General features: G+C 35.5%; 2 protein-coding genes across 2 annotated transcripts; both read right to left on the bottom strand.

Annotated features, from left to right (window-relative positions):
- Positions 1–5,018: 5,018 nt before the first annotated feature.
- LOC114371634 lies at positions 5,019–8,341 on the bottom strand. Its single transcript, XM_028329009.1, has 5 exons — positions 7,618–8,341; positions 6,799–7,179; positions 6,047–6,705; positions 5,373–5,962; positions 5,019–5,289 (listed from the first exon to the last, which is right to left on the bottom strand). Exons 2-3 carry the CDS (start codon positions 7,174–7,176, stop codon positions 6,292–6,294), a joined length of 792 nt encoding a protein of 263 aa, XP_028184810.1. The 5' UTR covers positions 7,177–7,179; positions 7,618–8,341; the 3' UTR covers positions 5,019–5,289; positions 5,373–5,962; positions 6,047–6,291.
- LOC114375979 (protein MAIN-LIKE 2-like) lies at positions 5,191–6,118 on the bottom strand. The gene is made up of 4 exons (XM_028333869.1): positions 6,047–6,118; positions 5,684–5,962; positions 5,409–5,477; positions 5,191–5,289 (listed from the first exon to the last, which is right to left on the bottom strand). Exons 1-4 carry the CDS (start codon positions 6,116–6,118, stop codon positions 5,191–5,193), a joined length of 519 nt encoding a protein of 172 aa, XP_028189670.1.
- Positions 8,342–17,311: the final 8,970 nt, after the last annotated feature.

Consider the following 17,311-nt stretch of genomic DNA (forward strand, 5'->3'; position numbering starts at 1 on the left):
TTTAGTTTTAACTTATGTATTACTTGTGTATGATGCATAATTTAATAATATGTCGTTAAGATGAACGAAGATCAATGGACGTATAACTATACGATGTCACAAGAAGTTCATATGAATTATGATAATGAAGAAGAATGTGGTGTGAATGAACCACATGTTGATTGTTCGAATGTTTTTAATACCTGTCAGGTAATCATGTTCATTAGTTTGAGTCATTTGGTTGAACGTATGTTTCATATAAAAATTAATATGTCGGAGTTGCGTTGTAGGTCTTTGGTACTCGCGATGATGTTTTGCAATGGGCTTGAACAGTTGCCCATGAAAACGGATTTGTTACAGTGATTATGAGGTCAAACACAGATACTGGTAGCAGAGGAAGAAGTTCACTTGTGTTAATTGGGTCTGAAAGGAGTGGTCTCTACAAGTGTAGGAATAAAGAATTCGTTAGAAGAGACATTGAGAGTAGGAAATATAGTTGTCCCTTCAGGCTTCGTGGGAAACCAGTGCATGGAGGGGAAGGTTGGATGGTGAAGTTGATCTGTGGGATTCACAATCATGAATTGGCCAAGTCCTTAGTTGGACATCCATACGCTGGACGATTGACTAAGGATGAAAAGAAAATTATTGCTGATATGACAAAGTCGATGGTGAAACCAAAAAACATCTTGCTAACGTTGAAGGAGCACAATGCAAACAGTTGCACCACGATCAAGCAAGTTTACAATGCAAGAAGTGCATATCGTTCTTCAATAAGAGGAGCTGATACCGAAATGCAACATCTGATGAAATTTCTCGAACGTGATCAATACATTCATTGGCATAGATTGAAGGATGAAGTTGTGGTGCGTGATCTGTTTTGGTGTCACCTAGATGCAGTAAAGTTATGCAATACATGTCATCTGGTGTTTTTTTATAGATAGTACCTACAAAACAAACAGGTACAAACTCTCACTACTTGACTTTGTTGGGGTGACACCAACGGCGATGACATTCTTTGTTGGGTTTGCATATCTGGAGGGTGAGCATGTTAATAATATTGTATGGGCTTTGGAATGGTTTCGAGATCTATTTTTAAGAAACGATTGTCTCCCTGTTGTTATTGTCACTGACAGAGACCTAGCACTGATGAATGCAGTGAAAACTATGTTCCCGGAGTGTACAAACTTGTTGTGCAGGTTTCACATCGATAAGAATGTCAAGGCGAAGTGTAAATCTTTAATCGGTCAAAAAAATGCCTGGGACTATGTGATGAATAACTGGGGTACTTTGGTTGATTGTCCGTCCGAACAAGAATTCGCTGAGTCCCTTCAAAAGTTTTAAATTGCTTGTTCACCTTGGCCAATGTTTGTTGATTATGTTAACGACACACGGATTATCCCCCACAAGGAAAAATTTATTACAACCTGGATGAATAAGGTCATGCACCTAGGCAACACAACAACAAACAGGTATTAAAATCTTGTTTTTTTTTAGTAAGGATTATTAATAAATGGTATTCAATTGTTGTATATTTTTCATGTTTGTTGTGTATTTTAAATGTAGGGTTGAATCAGCTCATTGGGCTCTAAAAAGAGTATTACAAAATAGCCTTGGAGACCTGTGTAGTGTTTGGGATGCCATGAACAACATGATCATGTTGCAACACGTTGAAATTAAAGCATCATTTGAAACCAGTATGCATGTGACTGGACATGTATTTAAAAAAACCTTATACATGAGGCTTGTTGGAATGGTTTCAAGGAATGCTTTAAATGAGATTGTTGGCGAGGTTGAGCATCTACGTTATCTCGGCAATGATCCCTCTTCTTGTGGTTGTGTGATGAGAAGCACACTTGGTCTTCCTTGTGCATGTAAGCTTTCTAGGTATACTGTTGGCAGCATCCCAGTGGATTCAGTCCATATGTTATGGAGGAAACTTTGCTTTTCAGACCAAGGGTTATGTGAGGTCGAAGTCAGCATCAAGGAAGAGATTGAGACCATATCTAAAAGATTTGAGGAACTTGATGTGTGTGGCAAACTAACTCTCAAGAGTAAACTTCGAGATATTGCATATCCTGATCATAACTCTATGTGCCCTCCTCCGTCAAAGGTCAACACTAAAGGTGCACCGAAGAAACCGATGAAAAGAAGTCAAATATCCACAAAGCGTGATCCTTCTTACTGGGAGTATGTTGATGCTTTTCATTCTGTTCAAAGCAGCAACTCTTCAGTGAAACGTAGTGCATCATCTTCTGAACCGCAGAAGCCAACAAGGATCATCCCGATGTTGGATCAATTTGCGCCATTTATACAGGATTTCATTCACAACGTTGTGGATGTGAAAGCGGACGGTAACCGTGGATATCGGTCCATTGCCGATTTATTAGGTATGGGGGAAGATTCTTGGCCGTTGGTGCGCGATGAATTGATTAAAGAACTTGGCAGATGGTCGCATGACTACACCAACCTCTTCGGTGGCACAAAGAGATTTGAACAATTAAGGTTGTCCCTACTTGTTGATGGGTTTTCCAAGGTATGTTTTTAGGTTTTTTTTTAAGAACAAACTTTAAATAACTTAGATGTGTATGTTTGCTTGATTCAGGTTAGTGTGGACAAGTGGATGGATATAACGAAGATGGAATATGTCATTGCATCACGGTATAACGTAATCCTTGTTTCGTTGTCCCGAAAACAAAGCATGACATTTTTTCCTCTTAGAAATCAACCACCACCCGATTCTTCTGTGCATCGCATGATATGTGTCAGTCACGTGTTTGGAAATCATTTTGTTCAGGTACATTGAAGGTAGTTAGTCTAAGAATTATGCAATCACTTCCCTGGTTCATTTGAGTTAATAATGTTTGTTCACGCACAACAGGTTTATTTGAAAGACCGATGTCCTTTACCGCCTCTAGCATTGTTGTGGTCAACCAATTGTTATTCTCAGGCAAAGCAGTGGCCAACTTCATATATTAGTAGAATGCAGCAGTACACAAGCTTGATGTCATTCAAAAGAGACTATGTCGACCTAAATGAAGACTGAACATGCATTGTTTATCTAATTGTATTCATTATGCGATATAATTTGTTGTAAGTCATTAAAGGATAATTATTAAGTACTCGTTGCGTTAAAAAAAAATTAGTTGGTGCAACCAAAATCAATTACGCATGTACGATACATCGTTGTCATAATTGACAACACATAATGATATGCATGCGTATTAAAGTTTGAGCGTGACACGACATTAACTTAGTAGGAAACATAAACACGAAACATGTTCACACGTGTTCTTTTGTAAAAAAAAGTGAAGCAATCTGTCGGTGAGAACCATGCATATGTATGAGACACGGAAAATGCTAATAAATCACACATTATCTTGCTTTCACATACTCTCCCAATTGATACACAAAGTATGGCATTTTTAGGAGAAACTAGCAGTCAGATGATTGTCAACTCAAGGTTGGGTTTCATTTTTCCTAATGGATCGATTATTCACAATGATAGTGGGGTTTACTTCCACACTTCCACTCCGGTGCCCATTCGAGTACCAAACAACTGTGATTTTGCAAGCCTAAAAACCAGAATACACAATACCCTTCAGCTAACCGGCAGACAATTTTTGGATGAAATTCACTACCGCCAGTCATTCACCCATACAGGTAACCAAATTCGCTTTCAATGTATGCAATGGATAAATGATGATGATGTCAACACAATGTTAATGTATAATTATCAATTTTCGTGTGTTAGTCCGATTGAGTTATTATGCACCGTTGGAAGAATACCAGATGAAGTAATAAACTTACTTGAACGCACTACGACCCCTACTCATGACGCGCTCTTGTATTACAACGGGAGATAGAACATGCCACCCCAGAACAAATTTGTAGAATGCGCATTCACAGGAAAAAATCCAAAGAAATTTGAAATTCCTTCAGGATGTACCCTCAATGAACTGAAGGATTTGATAAAGCAAGTTGCACCTAAAGGGATTCCCCCTCATAGAATTCACGAATCACAAGCGGTAAGATGATTGTTTTTTCGACAATCAGGACGTTTTGAGTATTCAGATAAAGTTATAAAATATGAAATTAATGAGCTGAAAACCCACAATGAAGTGTTGAAGGTATTAGTACAGTCTAACTACTGGAAAAAATATGGGCAAATAGAAATTTTAGCTGTTTTTACTAAACATGGTATGGAATTCGAAGAGGATGTGGATGCCACATCGCTAAACGACTGAATGCAACATTGCTTTTTTTGTTTTTAATGTAACTTTTATCTGTTTGTTTACAACGTGTATGAATTCCATAATAAAATTGAAGGGTGGAAATCCTATTTTTTTAATTTCGTGCTTTTTTTTAGGTGTTATTCGGTGGAATCGGCTGACGATATTATTTTTTTTGGCTTCTTTGACATCCAAACAAGAAAAATAGCGCCCCTCGAATATCTTAGGCGACTCGCACATAATTTTAAAAAAACCTCGAACATGGGTACTTGAACATGTGTGAAGGGTGGAAATCCTATTTTTTTTAATTTCGTGCTTGTTTTTTTAGGTGTTATTTGGCGGAACCGGCTGACGATATTATTTTTTTTGGCTTCTTTGACGTCCAAACATGAGAAATAGCACCCCTCGAATATCTTAGGCGACTCGCGCATAATTTTAAAAAAACTTCGAACATGGATACTTGAACATGTGTGAAGGGTGGAAATCCTATTCTTTTTTTAATTTCGTGCTTGTTTTTTGAGGTGTTATTCGGTGGAACCGGCTTATGATATTATTTTTTTTGGCTTCTTTGACGTCCAAAAATGAGAAATAGTGCCCCTCAAATGTCTTAGGCTACTCGCACATAATTTTAAAAAAAACCCCAAACATGGGTACTTGAACATGTGTGAAGGCTCCAAATCCTATTTTTTTAAAAATTTAGCTATCTTACTTTAAAACATAAACATTTAGCTATCTTATTTTTAAAAATTTATAATTTTAATCTCATTCTTATGAAGGAAAGTCATCATTTTCGGAATCGGAATCGGAATCAGTGTGCCATATAGAGTGCAAAAAAAGTAAAGTAAACTATATTAAACAAAAAAGTGTAACAAATACAAAAAATGATGTCAACTACAAAACATAAAAAACATCATCAATGCTCTGTGCGCCGTCTTTGTCGAGCCCTAACACTTCCATCTGCGCTGGCAATCCTCATGCAATCTTACATGATATCATGTAACTCTGTCCCTGTAGTGACCATCCTAAGGTTGAGCACACGCTCCAACCTTTCTGCAATCGTCTCATAGCCTTCGTAATCATCCTGTGGCAGTCATAAAAAACATTTATTACAAAATTTAAAATAAATAACAATTCATCAAACATTAAACGCGCAAACAATCTTACCACTGCATGTCGAAGGGGGTCAAATGCCACTGGAACCTGTGGGATGTCCGGCTGCATGTAGTCCTCATGGTCTGGGCCAGGTGCATGTCTGGGCTGGTCACCTGCCTGGGTAAGTATCATGAATGGGTGAGATATCTGAAAAACCACTCCATGTAATCCGCAGATACCTGCCCAGGCACTACACAAAGGTCACCCACAACTACTACGTGGTCCGAGGAATGCATCCATCTGTCATCTATATCATCATATGACAACGAAGCACTAACAGGCGGCGGAGGGATCCTCTAAATGTACCCACACTAGCATAGCACCCTCTCCGGTCGAACTGTGACCACCGTAGGACCCCATCTCAGCTGACCATGGAACGATGAAATTAGCTCAAACCCCCTAACCCCTCGATGGTCACTGTAAGGCAACCAACACACGTCTGTGACAGTCAAAGCATAACAACATGCCCGGTACGGTGCTCCTGTAATTCCCTTCATATGAGCCTTCATCGTCAGCCACCGGGAGGCACGAGGGGACATCTCCTCATAGGCATCATCGGTGACACATTGATGCACACTCGGAAAATGCTCATAGATCCAGCACTACAAAAAAAAAATAGGTTAACATAACATAAAAACATGTTTACATCATAATCTAATGTAACATATTAACAACACAAAATTTACCTGTAATAAAGTAAGGTACCCCTCAATTTTCCGTGTTGTGGTCCTAGAAGCTTTATTTAACTGGTCATACATATGAACCAGGGCCGCAGCTCCCCAGGCATAGCCCCCACTCTGACCCAAGTCGCAAAAAGCCTCTAGATGCACCACGTGAACATTTGTTGCACTCTTGTTAGAAAAAAGAGTGCAACCGACCAGGTGCGGGAGATAAGCATGAGCTGCTACAATCCATCGTCGTGCCTGGCATCTCATCTCATAGATCTCCCGAACCCATGAGAGGCGTATATATGCCCCGCGCGCTCATACTGTCTCGGCTCTAGCCTCCTCACCAGACACCTGAGCAACTCCATCAACAAAAATATCGCCCCGTCCACGAAAAGAGTCTCGAAGCTATGGAAGACGCCACTGATAGGGAGATGGAGGAGTGACGACACATCATCTAGTGTGATCGTCAACTCTCCTACTGGAAGGTAGAAGGTGCTGGTCTCCCTGTGCCACCTCTCCACAAATGCGGATATAAGTCCAGGATCGCCGGTTACAACTGAACACTCGATCAATGGACTTAATCCTGTGGCGACAACCAACCCTTCAATCACAGGCACTGGCCTCCCAATTAACGTCACCTTCCTCCCGTGCGACACCAACTTCAGCTCAGGATGCTCCTGAATTGAAGTACAAATCATTCAAAATACACAAATATCAACAAATTTTAATGACAAACAAATCAAGAAGAAAAAGGTAAGAAATTATAATACCTGTCCAGTCCAAATGGCATGTGCGACATGCTTCGCAAATGAAGTCAGAACTGATGGGTCACGGGGCCCACCAGGGAATCCCTCATCAGCATGTGACCCCTCAGCACCATCACGTCCTAAGTCCTCTGCAACAGTCGAATCTACGTTCGCGGTCATCTGAGGCACATCTTCACTCCTCTGAGCAACATCGTCAACCATATGAGGGACATCCTCAGTCACCTGAGGAACACCCTCATCAACCGTAATATGTACTCGTTGCCTACGGGCTGATGCAGTAGGCCTATGCCTCTGGGGAACATTGACTGCATCATGCTCATCATGTCTACCTCTACCTGTAACCCTAGCTAAAGCATGACCTAAACCTCGTGTTCTAACCATGATCTGCAAATCATGAAGAACACATATTTTTTTTGGGTCAAATAAACTATTCATATAATTAAAAACCTACATATATTTACATAAATCTTCAGCCTTACGTTATAAACCATAATCACACTACCCTAAGCGTTGTTGACTACCTGAAGAAGGTTTTTCCGGAGAAGCTACCGGAACAAGTTCTTCCGGTAACTTTACCGGAAAAACCTTCTTCCGGTATAACAAAACGTTCTACCGGAAGAAGGTTCTTCCGGTAGCTTCTCCGGAAGAACTTTTCTTCTACCGGGAGAACCTTCTTCCGAAGAAGCTACCGGAAGAACTTCTTCCGGTATAACAAAACGGTTGATTTTCAGGCGATTTTCAGGTCTTCTACCCTAAAGCCATGATCTCCTAAACTAACTAAACAGTTAACCTATGAGAGGAGGGGAGATAGGGGTTACTAACCTCGACGGCAGAAACGTAGCAACGGCACCAGGGAAGCTTCGCAGCAACGCAACAATGGCAGATGGCAGGCACGGAGGAAGAAGAAACGAAGACAAGAAGAAAGAAGGCAGAAAGGAGTGAAAGAAAAAACAAGGGACATCGCGTTTTCTTTTTAAATTTTAACTTAAGGGCAATTTTGTCATTTCATAAAATTGCTAGGTGCACCAGCAACTGGGTGCACCTAGCATGTCCCGTGTTGCTTCTACTTTTCTACGGATCCTTGGCAAAATCCTTCAAAATGTTACTTTGTGCACCCTCGTATAGAAGTCCTTCAACCTTGATGGTGACACTAACTCACCGAAACCAATGGGCAAAATCAATGTAGAGACCTTTAATTTGTTTTTTAGAGAACAAATTCAAATATCTAGATAAAGCTCTTCTGATACCAATGGAGCAAGACCCAAACTATAAATCATGGAAAAAGGTTTAATAACATTAACTATCTCATTCATGGATTATGAACTCAATATCACCTTCAGTCCTTCACTAATCACTAGTCACTAACACGTACAGAGCGTGGTATATGTGGAGAAACGTGTGTGAATAGTCACACATGATTATGTGATTAGTCATGTGGGTTTTTTCAATAGAAAATAAATTATGCACAAATACTTGGTTAGTTTTGGTAGTTGGGACTTAATTGGACTTTAAGAATGTGGTCAGAAAAATCATTATTGGAAGAAGACAATCCACCTATGAGTGTCAACAGATTCTTTGAAAGAAGTTTAGAAATTCCAATGATCAAATATTCCTTTATAATTATATATGTAAAAATAAAAAATAAAAAAATTATATACTAATAATGTAAAAAAAATTATACCATTAATCAATAAAAAATCTTTGTTGACATAACTTTTAATATAACTATATATTATAAAATTAATAAATTTATCATAATAATTTATAATTAAATAATAATATAAAACTAATCTTATAACTCTTTAAGTTATCATATAACTTTAGATCTTAACTATTCACTATTCAGGTATGGTTACGTTAATTGTATCATATTACAATATTACACACTATAAAATGAGTCACTTGTTGATTTCGCTGAAAGTATTTTAATAATTTTTCTCTAAAAATGAAATCTACTGATTTAGATGTCATCATATAGCTTGCCTAACCCACTTATATAAATTAATACTAATTAATCATTCGTTCTGTCCTATAATATCATTTATTATATGGAGTTGACGAACACAATGACGTATCTCCCCACTTATGTATTTTTATTGGAGGCCATCACGATAAAATGAGGAGGTCATGGAGTTAATTATAAGAGGAGAAGATTCTAAGCCAGAATTTTCACATTTTAAAAACTCTAACAAGATTCTAAAGGAGAATTCTTTAAACATAAAACCAAATTACATAAATTATCCCGGGAGATGGAAATAAACAAGATTAAGAACACTAATCCGCAAAAATATTATATTTTAAATGTTTGAGATTTACTTTAAAATATGCTATATAAAAAATAAATACACAGGTTATAGTTTTCTACAATGATTCTTTCCTACTATAAAAAGAAATAATGATTCTTTACTTGCTTTTAGGTCTTAAATTTATTTATAGGGATATGAGTAGATTATAAGAACTTAGAAAAACCTATTTTTAGTTATTTTTGGTAACTAAATTAATTTATAATAAAGATTAATCAATGCAGATAAATGACTATCTGTTAAATTTTCTATTTACACACATTTCAAATTTCATTTAACTATTATGCGTAGTTCACTTGTTAAATTTTTATGGGCTTAAATATATTATTTTTTTCCTTGTAATATTTTTATTTCAGTATTTATTAAATTATACTTTTTTTAAAAAAATCTATAAAACTCAATTTTTAAATATTGATTCTTGTTGTTTCTTGGTCGCCATAAAGTGAGGTGACTAAATAGTCTAGGAATAAAATAAAAAAAGACGTTATAACAGATAGAGGAACTAAAATAAAAATGAGATATATTTATAGAGACTAGACTTAAAATTATTTAAAATGGTGTGCCATTACATGACTGGATGAAGTAGCTAATAACAACTAAGCAATGATAGGGATTAATAATGCCAAAATAAATATTACAGGGAGTATTTTAAAAAAAAATATTACAAGAGCTAAAATTATATGTAAGCCATTTCTATTCGAATGTATTCTTTTATTAGTTTTTATTCTAATGTATAATATGCTTAATGAGAATGATATTTTTTTAAAAAAAATTGGAGTTTAAAATATGCTTTTGATTCATGTAAATTTAATTAAATATAGTTTTACTTTCTTTCATTAATTAATTTTCTTAAAAATATTATATCACCACTAAAATATGTTATAAGATATTTATCACATTATCACACAATATATTTATTATTATTATTATTATTATTATTATTATTATTATTATTAAGCAATAAGCAACAAGCAATTAATACTATTTTGAATTCTTAACTTCCAGACACAAAGCCTAAGCCACTACCTGCGACTCAGGCTTTGATACCAGAGCAAGAATTGAAGCAAGAGATAAACTAATGCAAAATTGAATGAGATACTTACAAGAAGGAAGCTAGCATAAGAAATCTTGAACAACAAAAGGTTTGATTGAAACAACAAAAGACTTGATGGAAACTTCGATGGAATACCATTTTATTATAGCAACAAGGTTTATACAAGAGGAAAGAAAATAACTCAACTTACACTCCCAAGAAAGCACACTTTTAAGAGAAAAGTAGAACTAAGATCTAATGTGCTAGTCTATACATGAGACCCCTTATTTATAATACTCTTTTACAAATAAAATAAACCCTCGTGTTGCACACTATCTAATATTTTATTTGAATAGTAACATTCTAAAATGTTTCTTGAAACTTGTGAAAAAGATGATGGAGCTCCCAAATCAAGAGGGGGTGAATTGGTTTCTAAATAAAACCAGACTTTTTAAAATCAGAGTAAAAAAACTTCTTTTCCCCAGATCGTATCACAAACTTTTGATGAACCAATATTTAATCAATCACTATTTACACAAAATCATTTGTTAAAGTCCTTTCTTTGAAAAGATATTTTCTTTAACCTTCAGTAAATTGATCAAGACCGGAATGAGAAAGAAAGATAAGATCAAGAGAAGAAGTACACCAATTTTTATACTGGTTCACTCTCTATCTCTAGAGAAGCTAATCCGGTTATCTAATCTAACCCGAATTAGATTCTCACTATGCATATAGAATTCTTACAAGCAATCTCAGTTCCTACCTCAGAAAAAGAGACTAAGGTGTCTAACCCTATGGTCCTTTGTGAATAAGAGCCTAAGATAAACCTACCCTTAGTCCAAACTAGAAAAACCTATTCTAGCAAGCCCTCAAATATTCATGCACATACTAACAATGTGTAAATCACACGAAAAGTAGAGTCAAAGAAAGACATAACCTGATCAATCATATGCAAGATCCATCCTTGAATTAATGAGTGCCTTCTTGAACTCAAGAGAAATTCATAACTCACTTTTCATAATATGATCTTCATAATCAAATATTAGAAGTTGTCAGTCACATTGTATTTAAGCACTTTTTTTCTTCTCTTTATCACTTACTTCAGCTCATACAAATTTCGCACTTAATTTTTCCACACTGAAGTGAGAACACAAGGTGGCTATGTATAGAAAAAATAGTTATAATCGCCTGTAATCGATTAAATATATAATGTAATTGATTATTTAAAAGAAGTAATCGAATATATTATCTTTTCAATCGATTAAAGTGTTCTTCTAAAAAATTGAAAAACTTTCAAGAACAATGTAATCGATTAGATTCTTGATGTAATCAATTAAAGTGTTATTCATCACTTCAGAAATATTTTTCAGAGAGAAGTAATCGATTATGATCACTTGGTAATCAATTAAAGCAGAGACTTCTAAAAAACCAATCATTGTCTCAAAAAGAATTGTGTAATCGATTACGATTACCTTGTAATGGATTAAACCGATACGAAAACTTCTCTGCAAGCTACAAACACTTGTATAATCGATTATGATCAACCTGTAATCAATTAAAACATAGAGTTTTAAACATAACAGAAAATTTCTAACTTTAGAACCTTTCTTCTTACTCCTACATGATGATGCATATATGAAAAATTAGAGACTAAGATGCAACACACAATACAACAATCAATACAAATGTCACTCAAGAGAGTTGGGCATGTAAAAGAAAAAACTTCTTCAAGCTTCAAGGCTAAGTCTTCATGTTGCTCCCCCTATCTCTAACAACTTGAAGGTAGTAGTTGCTTCCATGATGACATCTTTTGAAAAAAAGAGTCTTGGCAGATTTGGGACTTGAAATGTTGTCATTAAGATTGCATGTTCATGATGAAGTTCTAAAGAATCTTGGTTGTATGTTGACAGCAAAATTTGTGCATGAAAAATAAGCTTTTGGCCTTATGTAAGGTTGAATGCTCTTGGTATTTAGATTTTAAAATCTGAAAATGTGTAGCCTTACATGGTACCATTTTGTGTCTTGTGGTGCCACACAATTTTTGCTTAGGTGTACATTCCTTAACAGTCTTCTTCATTGTCTAGTGAAACATTTTTTAGGCTTGATGAGGCCTCGTCCTCGAGGTCCACTAATGGTGTTGAACTAACCTCTTTTAATCTTGTCATTCTTCTTCAGAGGTTGTGGAGACCAAGGCCACCATTATTTTATTTTTTTGCTAAAAATGATGATTCTTTATTTGTTTGGACTTTTATCTCAAACCTTTGTTGGGACATTTTTACCCATTCATCAATTTTTTCTTTTCTTACCAACGAGATACCAAATTTGTTCCACCATTTAACTCTATTGATCTAGCTAGATATTGAGTGTCTGTCTCATGAAAGAGTTTTATTGAGTCTTGAATCATATCATAATCCCATGACATAATTCATGCTAGGCCTTGGCTAGCTACAAATGATATAAACCTATAGCCTTGAACAAAGGTGGTTATTTCATTAACATACTCACAATTGTCTTTAACTTGTTGTGGCAATAAATTAACTGTGGGTCCAATATTGTTGAACCACATGAGGAACCATTTTGTAAACTTTAGTGAAATTCCCTTTTTGAACCAGAAAAACCACAAATGTTGAAAATGCCAAAGGTAAAAAGTATTGTACCAAGCATCAATATAATCATAATAATTATATGGTTGCGGAGAAAATTGTCTTGAGAAGGCCTTGGATTTATAGAGTTCTTGATTCATGTCTTTAACTGAGAGTACTTTAAGGATCTTTGCTTTTGAAAACATGATACCCTGACCCATTGGATCGTCATGATGATGTATTTCTATTGAATCTGTATCAATTAGGATAAACTCATAAAATTTTCTTGTTTTCGCTCGTTCATGAGGGATGTAATGGTATTGAGGGGGAAGTGCCCTCTAAGCTACTTCTCTAGGGTGAAACCTAGGCCATTCTTTTTCAATTATTATTATTTGCCTAAGCTCTAATTTTTCTTGGTAGTTTTGATCCGAATAAGATGAAGAAGGTTGACTTCTAGTGAGGTTAGAAGGCTAAACTAAAGAGTTATGGTATTTAAGAGAGATAAATTTATTCTAATGTGGGATTAAGGGATTTTGCAAGGTTGTTGGTTTTCAATCTATTTTAACAAGAGGTTTTTGAACAACTTGAGCCATAGCGAGTGGCTTTTGGGAAACAAGTGTTGAGCTTAGAAAAGGAATCGATGTTGAAGGTCTTACTGGTCGTAATGATATTAAGAGGCTATCACTTAGTGGAAGGCCATATTGATCCATTGACATTGCTTTACTACTCATTTTGATCCTTGCAAAAACTCTCTTGTTAGAAAATCTGGCACAGAATTTTTATCCCCTTTGATATGAATAATATCAAAATCAAAACATAAGTAAAGATTTCCATCTGGAAAAAATATGTTTAGAAACCAATTTTTTTACATCATTCTTTAAAACACTTAGTGTTGCTTTACAATCAATCCTTACTAGAAAATGCTTGCTAAATAGATCATCTTGAAATTTGGTAATGCATAAAACAATAGATAAAACTTCTTTTTTAATCATAAAGTACTTTTGTTGAGATGAATGTCAAATGCCCGAATAATATCTAACTATTTGTTCTTTAGAAGAATTTTTTGAAACTTGCCTTAGGATTCCTCCATACCCTATGTCTGAGGCATCAATTTCTACAATCAAGGAGGCTTATGGATCCAGAATTCCTAAAGAGGGAAAATGCTTTGTAATTTGCTTAATTTCAATAATCACTTGGGACATGTCAGCATTCCATGGGGGTGGATTTTTCCTTAATCTCTTATATAATAGGGCACAAATGGTTCTAATATTTGGAATAAAATCTGCTACATAATTTAAGCATCCTAAAAATCTTTGTAATTGATTTTTATCTTTAATTTCATTTGGAATTTTTTTTTGCAAACTCTAGAGATCTTTGGATTGGGATAATTGTTCCTTGGTATTTTCCATATCCTAGAAACATATTCTTTGTTTGGAATATTTTTGTCTTTTTTCTGAGACCACCAACCCATTTTCTTTGATTATTTCTATAAATTTATTTAAATGAAAGATATGTTAATTTATTCCTTTTGAAAAAATTAGTTCATTGTCCTAATATACTACCAAAAATTCCATATATTGGTAGAAAATATCATTCATAATATTTTGAAATTCACTTGCCGCATTCTTCAAGCCTTGGGGCATTACATTCCATTCAATATGTCCAAAAGGGACTACAAAAGCAGTTTTGTATCTATCACCCTCAACCACTGAATTACAAATTGCTAAAATTGAAAATGCTCTCCACAATTGGTCAATACCCGTTATTAAAAAATCTGATGTTTACAAACAACAATCTTTATGGTCATCATCCCCTGATGAAGAAATTCATATGCTTGAGTATAGTTACCCTGGAACAAAAAATAATGAGGTTATCAATATCAAGAACAAGAAATACTAGACAAACATATTTCAAAAGGCTTTAATTTCATACATTTAGGCGTAATACAAGTGGCGACCAAACCAAACTATAGGCTAGGAACCAATACACCAATAATCATGTTATTCAGAGATATAAGATTAAAAATATTTACTAACTATATTATAGCTATCATGGCTAGATGACTCATCCTCCATACCCAAAATGTAAAAATCTACAAGGAAAACCAAATCATTAACTTTGACAAGTACATCCTCCATAACTCCAAGTGGTTGTGCAGTGCTTCGATTTACTAACAGAATGAACACTTTAGTTGGCCTCAAATCACCAAGCTGGAAGGATCTGTAAACTGATGTAGGCATGACATTAAGGGGAGCACCTAAATCTAGCATGACATCTACAAATGTACTCTCACATATGGTGCATGGGATAATGAAAGTGCCAGGATCTTTGCACTTTTGTGGCATGGTGGGCTAAGTAATGGCTGAAACATTGGTACTCTGAATCAATCCAGAACCATTTCTTCCTATCTTCTTCACTTGTTTATCGTCTGGAAGATTTCTCTTACATGTGCACAACTCCTTGAGGAATTTTGCATACTTAGGAATTTGTTTGATGGCATCAAGGAAAGGAATGTTGATCTCAACTTTCTTGAAAATCTCCATCATCCCACTATCTAGCTCTAGTCTATTTGGAGGAGCAACTTTGGATGGAAAAGGGAGGGGAGGTTTGGAATTGTTGCATTTACACTTGTTTGCTGAAATTTAGAACTTATTGCAGCACTACTTTTCTTCAATTTAGAATCTGGTACATTATTTTTTTGTTGTAGCTCCTTTCCACCCCTTAAAGTCATGGCACTGTCATTCCCTTTTGGATTAACAACTTTTTAGGAGGGAAGTTGGCTAGACCCTTGCTAATGCAACTTGTTCATAGTGGTAGCTAATTAGGCAATCCAAGTTTGCAAATCATAAATCATGGCAGACACTTTTTGTTGGAACTAAATGTTGATTGTGGCCATTTGCTTCACCAATTCCTATAAAAAAAAAATTCATGCATTGTTTTGGACAGGTTGGGTAAGTTGTTGGACAAGTACAATAACTTGTTGGAAAGGTAAAGGTGCTTCCTCTTGTTGTTGTTGTTGTCTAAATGGAGTTGGTTGGTACTTGTTACTTGTTACTTGAATCAACTTGTTGTTGCAACCTCTGTTGTTGTTGCCCTACAAATTGTTGTTGTCTTACATATCGCTACTACATAGAACCATATCTCAGGTTAGGATGATCTCTTCAACCAATATTATACTTATCAGAATAAGGATCATATTTCTATTGTTGTTGTGGAGGTCTATATTGCTAGCCAATCAAGATTCCAGCAACATTTGCAATTAAGTCAATCTCTTGGAGGGTAGGACAAGTATCTGTAGGATGTTCTACAAAATTGTATATGACACATCCTCTGTGATTTTCTGCATGAACTTGTTGGTGTTGTCCTATGGCTAGCTGTCTAACGTAGAAAGTTAGCTTTGTAACCTTGTTTTTCAACCTATGATTGCCAACAATAGTGGTAACTTCGTGAGCTCATTTGGAAGACAAAGTTCTAGAACTAAACTGTTTGGAGTTTTCTGCCATGTTGGAAATTCATTGCCTAATAGCAACTGATGTTTTTTCCATAAACCTCTTATAAAATACCAACCTGTAATCCAGTGGGCGGATAAACAACATTAAATAGTCGTTTTAGGAAAGCTCCACCACTAGCTGCACCAATCATGCTTTTGTCCATTGGCAACAACCATTCATAAAAATACCAGATGAGGAGTTACTCATTGATGTTATGATTTGGACAACTTGCATACAACTTGTCGAACCTCTCCTGGTACTTATACAAAGTCTCTTAAGATAGTTACCTTGTACCTTTTATATCTTTTCTAATGGCTACAGTTCTAGAGGCAAGAAATAATTTCTCTGGGAACTTCTTTTCATATCATTCCAGCTATTGATGCGAATTGGGATAAAATATAGATAGTCCTTTGTCGTGTTAACCAAGGAGAAGGAAATGCCTTCATTTTGAAGTAATCTTTAGGAACAATGTGAGGTCACAAGGTGGAGCGGACCACATGAAACTCCTTAAGGTGCCTATGAGGATCTTCACCTACAAGACCATGAAACTTAGGCAACAAATGGTTTAGTCTAGACTTAAACTCTTACCAAGAAGTTTTCTTTACTTGGGCAAGTTTCTCAAAGACTTATGTAATCGATTACGCATGAGTGGTAATCGATTAAAGTAGTGAGAAATATAGCACTAAAGACATTTCTTGTCTCAGAAACTATCTTTCTAATTCTATATGATGATGCATGATGTACATACAAATAAACTAAGAATGATAAACAACAAGCAATACAAATTCCACTCAATAAGGAGTTTGTCATGTAAAAGTCAAAACTCTTATAAGTCTTCATGTTCATGTTGTTCCCCTATCTCTAACACAATCTTCTAGATCTGAAGCCCAATCAACATCACAAAGACCTCTAATAAGTAGAATAAATTGAAAGTGTTGACCTTGAGTGTAATCTATGATGAAGAGTACATTTTAGTTTTCTTAATATTCTCTTGGCAGTTGTCTAATGAGCTTCAAGAAGGTGTGACATGAATTGACACACTTTATTAACTACATAGCTCAATTCAGGGCGAGTGATTGTAGAGTACTAGAAGGCTCTCACAACTAA

Source organism: Glycine soja, chromosome 2 (assembly GCF_004193775.1).
Source record: "Glycine soja cultivar W05 chromosome 2, ASM419377v2, whole genome shotgun sequence".
Taxonomy (NCBI): domain Eukaryota; kingdom Viridiplantae; phylum Streptophyta; class Magnoliopsida; order Fabales; family Fabaceae; genus Glycine; species Glycine soja.